Below are 9,417 nucleotides of genomic sequence, written 5' to 3' on the forward strand. Positions count from 1 at the left end.
GTACACGTATGAAATAGAATTATATGATATGTGAAATGTGGCTCCTTAAAATAATTTCAAAGACAGCAAAAGAATTACACATCCTGATTATCTGTCAGAAGTGACTGGGTAGTGTATGTTCCGTTAAGAATACCAGTTGTTGCCCCGAACCCGCTGAGGGGGTGGGGGGTGGGGGAAAGGTGAGGGGGTGGGGTGACTTCCGGTTCCGGTTCTTTGTGCAGCTACAGCAACAGCTCTGAGGAAGATGGCGGCACAAGAGGGTTTCCAGTCAGTTACTCCGAGCACCAGTGCTGAAGCCTCAGAAGCGGAGAGCCTTCCGGCCAGCCGGATCCAGGATCAGACTTTGGGACCTTGCCTGCAAATGGGCATGCGGAGGAGCCTGGCGCCCAACCCGGAACTCTGCTACTTCCTGATGCACAGTGAGGCCGCTCTGAGACCAAGTGTAATGGCAGCCAGCCAAACGATGCCTCAGGGACCCCTCATAGGCCCCCCTGTGGCAGCCAGCCACGGGATGCTTCAGAGACCCCCCATGGGCTCCCCTCTGGCAGCCAGACACATGACGCTTCAGCGACCCCCCATGGGCTCCCCCATGGCAGCCAGACACAGGCTTCAGGGACCCCCCATGGGCTCCCCCGTGGCAGCCAGACACATGGTGCTTCGGGGATCCCCCATGGGCTCCCCCGTGGCAGCTAGACACATGATGCTTCGGGGGGCCCCCATGAGCTCCCCCGTGGCAGCCAGACACATGATGCTTCAGGGAACCCACGTGGGCTCCCATGTGGTAGCGAGCCACAGGATGCTTCATGGATCCCACACGGGCTCCCCCATGTCACTCAGCCACATGATGCTTCAGGGATGCCCCACGGACACCCCTGTGGCATCCCTGAGCTCACTGGAGCTCCCTCCAGCCCCACCTGGCCCTTCCCAGTCAGAGTTGGACCCATTTATGTCAGAGTTGGACCCATTTATGTCAGAGTTGGACCCATTTACGCCCCAGAAAGTCCAGCAGCAGATGGTCCAAGGCCGAAACCACAGTGCAAAGAAAAAGAAGATGGCTGACAGAACTCTGCCTCAAAAGGTGCTTGAACTGGTTCCGGAATCCCAGACCTATATGGACCTCTTGGCTTTTGAAAGGAAGCTGGACCAGACTACCGCGAGGAAGTGGCTCGATATCCAGGAGGCTTTGAAACGCCCCGTCAAGGAAAAGCGGAAACTGCGGATTTTCATTTCTAACACGTTCAGTCGCCCCAAGACGGACTGCAAGGACGGGGAAGGGTCAGCGGCTTCCTGGGAGCTGCGGGTGGAAGGCCGGCTCCTGGAGGATGCGGCGGCGTCCAGGTACTATGGCGCCAAACAAAAGAGGAAGTTCTCGTCCTTCCTGAAGTCCCTGGTGATCGAGCTGGACAAGGACGTGTACGGCCCGGACAGGTACCTGGTGGAGTGGCACCGGACCGCCACGACGCAGGAGGCGGACGGCTTCCAGGTGAGGCGGCCGGGGGACGCGAGCGTGTGGTGCACCATCATCCTGGTGCTGGATTACGTGCCCCCGCAGTTTAAGCTGGACCCTCGCCTGGCTCGACTCCTGGGCATCCACACCCAGACCCGCCCGGTGATCATCCAGGCGCTGTGGCAGTATGTGAAGACGCACGCGCTCCAGGACCCCCACGAGCGCGAGCTCATCGTCTGCGACCCGTACCTCCGGCAGATCTTCGAGTCTCCGCGCTTGAGATTCGCAGAGATCCCGGAGCGGCTGCACGCGCTGCTCATGCCGCCCGAGCCCGTCGTCATCCACTACATCATCGGGGTGGACGCCAACCACCCGAAAAAGCTGGCTTGTTACGACATCGACGTGGAAGTGGATGACGCCTTAAGCACCCACATGAACTCTCTTCTGCTGTCGCCGGCCGTCCAGCAGGACATCCTGGCCCTGGACAGCAAGATCCACGACACGATCGAGGCCATCAATGCGCTGAAGGCGCAGCGCGAGTTCATGCTGAGCTTCGCCTCGGACCCGCACGCGTTCATCAACGAGTGGCTGCAGGCCCAGTGCCAGGAGCTGCAGGCCGGGCCGGACGCGGAGGGCACCGCGGAGGAAGAGCGCCGGGCCGAGTTCTACCTGCAGCCCTGGGCTGAGGAGGCCGTGTGCCGGTACTTCTACTCCAAGCTGCAGCAGGGCCAGCAGGAACTGGAAGAAGCGCTGGGCTTCCAGAACCCCTAGGACCTCTCCCGCAGCCCCGACGGACTGCCCGGGGGCTCTCCTTGCACCTGTGCCTCCCAGCCCTGGCCGCGGCTCGCCGGCCTTTCCAGAGGCTGCCGCTGCTGCCAGGACGGCGCCGGGATGAAGCGGGTACCGCAGTTCTGTCTCACGGAACCCCGTGACTCTCCGCTCCCACCCCGACCCTTTCTCCCCACGCCCCAGCTTCTGTGGCCCCGGGCAGTCCCTGGGTGCCTCGGCCTGCCCCTCGGCCACATGGGCCCCCCGGCGGCGCAAGAGAGCGAGCCTGTGGCCTTCCCTGGCACTGCCAGTGGCCAGAGCCCAAGGCCAAGTGGGCTTCAAGGGCACCAGTCTTCCGGGTCCTGAGCTTCAGAATGCCCGCAGTGGGGAGCTTTCCTCACTTCTCTGAGACTGCAGCCTGGGGGCGCTCTACAAGCTAGCAGGGCGTCCGTCTAAGCATTGGAGTTGGCGCTTTTTTTTCCCTTTGCTTCTTTTTTTTTTTTTTCTCGATATTATGTTTATTTAGGTAGTGTGGGCTCACAACACGCTAAGTGATTTAAGAGAACAGGTTCCTACCTCCACCTAACCACCAAAGCACCTGCAGTCCCCCAGCACCGCCTCCTGGGCCCCTGCCTTCCCCCCCACACCCTTCCCCCCCCACCCTTCCCCCCTCCCCCCTCCCCCCCACCCTCTCCATCCGGGAGTCTCAGTTCTGCCCGTCTGATTTCTCACGTTTGTTTTGCTTTCGTTTTGTCTGTTCCTTTGTCTTGCTTTGCTCTCCTCCACCTGTGAGTCCAATCATCTGGCCTTTGTCTTTTTCCTTACTGATTTATTTCACTAGGATGAGCTCCTCCAGTGGTATCCATGAGAGTCCATCTTTTGAATAGCTGTGCAGTATCACGCAGTGCATATACACTGCCCCTTCTTTCTCCAGGGATCTGTCACTGGGCACTTCGATTCTGTTTCCAGAATTTGGCTGCTGTCCATAGTTTTGTCTGTTCCTTTGTTTCATTTGTTCTTGAACTATTATTGCTTCTTCCCCGCACATTCCCTATAACTGCTCTTTTTGGGATTCCCTCCTAGCTGGCCTAACGCAGAGTATCTGAATGGGGGAATCTTACCTTTCCCTGTCAAAGCCCCAGGGATATAACCTGGGGTATGTCAGTGGGTGGGGGGGGGTCCTGTTCCTTCCCGCTGGAGCTTGGCGGTCGGATTCATTCATTTCCTCCACCCCGGTTCTTTCATGGATAAACAGGGTAAAAGCCCTGGGCTGTCCCTTTTCCCTGTCCCTTGTCAACCCAGTCACCACCTGCTGATAACTTCTAGGGCGCTGCGAGTGAAAGCACCTGGGGATGGGGGCGAGTTGGGAGGGTGATCTTCCCTCTCCCCGCCTCATGGAGCGGGACTCTCCAGGCCCTTAGGTAGGGCCTTGTGATCTTGGGCCCTTGGAAGTGAAAAGGTTTTGCATCCTTTCAGGAAAGCCCCAGTTTCTTTTTCCAGGTTGTATCACTCCCCACCCCTCCCCCAGTTCAGCATATTCCAGTTTTGAAAACTCAACACAGCAGGAGAGACAGCTGGGCCCAGAGGGGACATTGGTTCAGCCTGGGCTCTGAACCCACAGAACTGGCAGAGCCCCTGATTCCTACCCCTCTCCTCAGGCTCCTATCCCTGCCTCTTCCACTCTGAGAGAGTAGAATTTTCTCTCCATCTTCCCCTTCCTGCCACAGACCCTCCCCTCCCTTGAAAGATTCTCCCCCCAGGGCCAGTGGAGCTGAAAGGACCAGAAGAAGCTTGGCACTCCTACACGGTGACCCTACTGAAAATAACTTTAAAACTAAAGTTGTGTTCCCTTGTTGTTATCACCCAGCTTTAATAAAAGAATCTTTTGAAGTTGAAAAACATACTGGGGTATTCTTTGTGATTATTCTCTCTATTGAGGTCTGCTGGGAACTCTAATCAGAGTCATATAATAATGCAGAATTTTTAATGTAACTGTTATCTTGGACGGCCTATTGCTTCCTTTGGTGTAAATGATGAAAAAAAAAGTAATGTCTTCTTTTAATTCAACTCAATTGCGGTGTTGTTTTAGTTCCATTTCAAAATGATTGAGTAATATTCTTTCTCAGATGCATTTACCAGTCACTCTAGTCACACTGTTGGAACAATCTTCTGCAGGGAATCTGCAGATAATGAACAAAAGCAAGGATCTTTATCTAGATAGTTGCAAAGTGCTTCTATACATAGGTCTTAAATATTTGGTTTATTGGGGCCTCCCTGGTGGTGCAGGCGGTTGAGCACAGCGCTGTGAAGCTGTCCGCAGCCTCTGCAGTGCCGGTTCGATCCCTGCTGGCCTTGGAGCAATCCACATGGCCAGCAGACCTCTCCTGTCTCGCCCACTGCTCCCCTCAGCAGTGTATTTCAGTCTGTCTGCCTGTTCTGTTCCCTGCTCTGTCTCTGGTGAATCCTCTCACCCTTCCGCGTATCTGGCCTGTACCCCGGTTCTTGGATAAATGAAATAAATCTTTTTAAGAAAATATTTGGGTTATTGCTGACTTCCACCAAAGATGAATTTTCTAGAAGTAGCCGTGAGGCATCATTTGAAAAATGACCTACGAAAGAAATTCATAGTGACAAAAGTACATTGTGCAGATTAACATTCCAATTTTTGTCATTTAATTAAATACATTCTTGTAAAGTGTGCTATGGATTATATGTGTGTGCACATATGAATTAAAAATTAAAGCTGTCTCTACTCACAATCAAACTGCAGAAAAGTCCCAAGAAATATGAAAAAAAAAAAAACCTTGTAGAATAACTGAATTTAGCACAATTTTATGGGATAAAATCAATCTGTAAAAATCAGTTATATAGATCATTTTTTATTGCTAAATAATATCCCATTGTATGAATTACCAGTTTATATTACTTAAAATAGTTATCACTTATTGAAGGTCCTCTTGGCCACTTACATGTTTTGCCTATTTTTAATGAAGCTGTTTTAAATATCCAGGTGTAAGTTTTGGTGTGGACATAAGTTGTTGATTTTTTTTAACTCATCTGGGTAAATACCTAAGCACAATTCCTGAGTATAGAGTATAGAGTAAAACTTATATAGAGTTTTACTTAAAGAGTAAAACTATATTAAGCTTAGTAAGAAACTGCCAGGCTGTCTTCTAAAGTAGCTGGGCTATTTTGCATTGCCACCAGCAATAAATGAGAATTCCTATTTCTCCACATCCTCACTAGCATTTAGAATGGTCATTGTTTTGGATTTTAGGCATTCTGATGCATATGTATTGCATTATGTGCTGTATTTTGTTTCAATTCTTAATCCCCTGATGATATATTATGGTGAGCACTTTCTCACATGCTCATTTGCCATATGTGTATGTTCTTGGTGTTCTGTTTCCTTATTGTTGAGTTTTAAGAGTTATTTGTATATTTTGGACACAGTCCTTTATAAGATGTATTTTGCAAAGATTTTCTCCCAGTCTGTGGCTTGTCTACATTTGATTAACAGTGTATTTTCTAGAAAAGCAGTTTTTCATTTCAAATAAGTCCAGCTTTTTCCATTTTCCTCTTTCATGAACCATACTTTTGGTGTTAGATCTAAAAAGTCACGTCCAAATCCAAGGTCACATAACTTTTCTCCCATATTATCTTCTAGTAATTTTATACTTTTGCATTTTACAATTAGTTCTATGATCAATTTTGAGTAAATTTTCATGAAAGGCGTAAGATCTATGTCTACATTCATTTTTTGCATGAGGATTTTCATAGTACCCTTTGTTCAAAAGATTATTTTTTTCTCCACTGAATTTTGTTTCTTTGTCAAAGATCAGTTGATTACATTTGTGAGAGTAGTTCAGTGCTATCATTCTGTTCTATTGATCTGTTTATCTATCTGTCATTATCACACTGTCTTATTACTATAGCTTTATAGTAAGTCTTAGAATCCAACAGCTTCAGTCCTCCAGCTTTGTACAATACTTTTTCAATATTGTGTTAACTTTTCTGGGTCTTTTGCTTCTTCAAATAAACTTTAGAACCTGTCTATCAACATCCACAAAATAACTTACTGGGATTTTGACTGAAATTGCATTGAATCTAGGGCTCAAGTTTGGAAGAACTGACATCTTAGTGATAAAGTCTATCCATTGTTAAAATAAAAAACAGAGACCAGCCTTGAAACTTTCCTGAGCAGATAATACCAGTTTAGACCTAAAAACTGAGCTTAATTCAGCTTAAAAGACTAATTCGAACTCTGTTATTTTTTGTTTACAAGTCTGGCAATCATAAACAAGTTTCCCAAGATTGATATGAGGTATCATATTAGTCAATTTTCTATCATTTAAAAACACTGATATTATAACCAAACACTGCCTCCTCACTTAAAAAGCTACTTTATGGGCCTCCCCAGTGGCGCAGCAGTTGAGCACTGGGTTGCGAAGCTGCCCGCAGCCTCTGCAGTGCCAGTTCGATCCCCGGCTGCTCCCCGGCTACCGGAGGAGGGTCCCACATGGCGCGCAGACCTCTCCTGCCGCCCGCTGCTCCCCTCAGCAGTGTACTTCGCTCCTTCTGCCTGCTCTGCTCCCCGCTCTGGCTCTGGTGAATTCTCTCACCCTCCCGTGCTTCTGACTGTACCAAGTGCTTGTATGTATGTATGTATCAATCAATCAATAAATAAATCTTTAAAAATAAAAATAAAAAGCTACTTTATAACAATATACCCATGAGCCTTATTCCATGTTGGTGGTGTTAGTGGTCCCAGTATGCAAAGTGTCTTTTTGGTGTATGCTCCATAAACTTTTACTAATCAATGCTTCAGTGGGACCTCCCTGGTGGCGCGGGGTTAAAGTCTTAGCATTATCAAGCTATCCCCAGCCAGGGAGCTGAGCTAACCCTCATGGTGTAGCAGACCTCTCCTGCCTTGCCCATTGCTCCCCTCAGCAGCGTATTTTAGTAGATCTGCCTGTTCTCCTCCCCACTTTGTCTCTAGAGAATCCTCTCACCCTCCGTACCTCTGGCCTGCACCCCAGTTCCTGTATACATAAATAAAAATAAATCACAAAAAAATACTTCAGTGATCCATTCGTTTTGCTTTTATTTCTGAACAATTTGACATCATGAATGCTCATTAGTTCCCTATTTATTTAGATTTTTTTACTTCTTTCTTCAAAGGCTTGTAGTTGTCCTTATATATGGAAAACCATATACTGAAACACAGAGTGAGGTGAGAGCAGGCAGGTATATTTACAGTTGCTGGGGTGTGAAAATAGATTCCAGAAACTTGTGGTGTTGAGAGTCAATGTTGCTTCCATAAAAAGAAAAAGAAATAATGCTTTGAATAAAATCTTGTACATAGCTATAGTAATTAGTATGAATACAATGTGGAAGTGGTGAAATAACAGACATGTAAGGCTGCAATTCATCTACAGACCAACACAAGTATGACGGATTGAGAGATAACAAAGGCACAAAAGTTATTTGAAGAAGGAAAAATACTTTTTCAACAAATTGTATCGCAACAATTGAAGAAAATCAGCCCAAAACTGAACTTCAAATTGAAATTCACATTTTATACAAAAATAAACCCAAAGTGGACTATGAATATAAAAATTAAAGCTATAAAATGTTTACAGAAAACATAGGATAATTTTTGTTGTTAGTTTTTGAGGGTCTTATGAAATATTTAGCTATGATACCAAAAGCCAGGTCCATAAATGAAAAGAAAATTTCGTTCTCATCAAAGTTTAAAATGTTTGTTTTGTGGAAAGACCCTGTTAAGAGAATGAAAAGACAATCGTGTCACTTATTCAACAAAGAACTTCTATGTAGAATATGCAAAAAATTGAACAGTTAAAAAACAGACAATCCAATTAGAAAATGGGCAAAAGACTGAAGCATACACTTTACTCAGGAAGATATATAGATGGCGAAGAAATACATGAAAAGATGTTGAACATATTCATCATTAGTGAAATGCAAATAAAGCTACAAGGAAATGTCAGTACACACCATCCATCAGAATGGATAAAATGAAAAATACTCTTAAGATAAAGCGCTTGTCAGCATACGGAACAATGATATCTCATACGCTGCTGATAGAAATGAACAATTCCACATTCTGGAAAATAGTATTTCTGGTTTTTTATTTTTTTTAAATTAAACATATATTTGGCATACAACCCAGCAATTGCATTCTGGACATTTCACCCAGAATAATGAAAACATTGCATTAGTTTTCTCTGGCCTCTGTAACAAATTATCACAAACTTACAGACTTAACACAAGAGGAACATATTCCCTCACAATTTTGGAGACCCTAAGTCCAAAATCAGTTTCACTGGATTGAAATCAAGGTGTGAGGAGCACTGCACTTCCCCTGGGAGCTCTAGGGAAGATTCTGCCCCTTGCTTCTTCCTGCTTCTAGAATTTTGGACTTGTAGCCACATCATTCCAATATCTGCATCTGTGGCCATATGGCCTTCTCCTCCCTCTGGCACAAACCTCCCGTTGTTGCCTCCCTCTTCTAAGGGTCCTTGTGGCTGTATGTAGGGAGCACTGGGCTTATCTAAGGTCATCTCTCCACCTCACAATCCTTACTTAATCATACCTGCAAAGTGTATTTTTTAAAGATTTATTTATGCATACAAGAACTGGGGTACAGGCCAGAGGTGCGGGGGGTGAGAGGATTCACCAGAGACAGAGTGGGGAACAGAACAGGCAGATTGACCTAAGTACACCGCTGAGGGGAGCAGCGGACAAGACAGGAGAGGTCTGCTGCGCCATGTGGGTAGCTCCCTGGCCGCCCGGGGATTAAACTCGTGCTGCAGAGGCTGCGGACAGCCTCATAGTGCAGTGCTTAACCCCTTGCGCCACAAGGGAGGCCCCTGCAAAGTATACTTTGCCACATAAGGAAATACAAGGGAGGAGAAAATAGATTGGGGGAAGAACATTATGCAACCCACAGTGCTTATGTTCACACCAAGATGGCCTCACCAAGATGGTGGCAAAGGGGGCTCCTTGTTTCTCTCCCAAGAGGAACATCCAACAAGTGACCAGAGGGACACTGTACCTAGAGAGGTCTTTGGCTCCACATGTGGCTGAAGCATCCTGAAAGGTCCATGCAGGAAGCCGGAATGCAAAAACCCACCTGGGAACAGGAATGCAGAAGCCTGCCTGGAGGACTCAGACAATGA

General features: G+C 47.1%; 1 protein-coding gene across 1 annotated transcript; it reads left to right on the forward strand.

Annotated features, from left to right (window-relative positions):
• The first annotated feature begins 244 nt into the window (after nt 1–244).
• Nucleotides 245–2,218, forward strand: LOC119246432 (SWI/SNF-related matrix-associated actin-dependent regulator of chromatin subfamily D member 1-like). The gene has a single exon (XM_037512793.1). It carries the CDS (start codon nt 245–247, stop codon nt 2,216–2,218), a length of 1,974 nt encoding a protein of 657 aa, XP_037368690.1.
• Nucleotides 2,219–9,417: the final 7,199 nt, after the last annotated feature.

Source organism: Talpa occidentalis, unplaced genomic scaffold (genome assembly GCF_014898055.3).
Source record: "Talpa occidentalis isolate TD23 unplaced genomic scaffold, MPIMG_talOcc4v2.1 talOcc4.15, whole genome shotgun sequence".
NCBI lineage: Eukaryota > Metazoa > Chordata > Mammalia > Eulipotyphla > Talpidae > Talpa > Talpa occidentalis.

What these genes read in the sequence shown, in the direction of transcription:
- LOC119246432 (XM_037512793.1), top strand. Translation starts at nt 245, where the DNA reads ATGGCGGCACAAGAGGGTTTCCAGTCAGTTACTCCGAGCACCAGTGCT.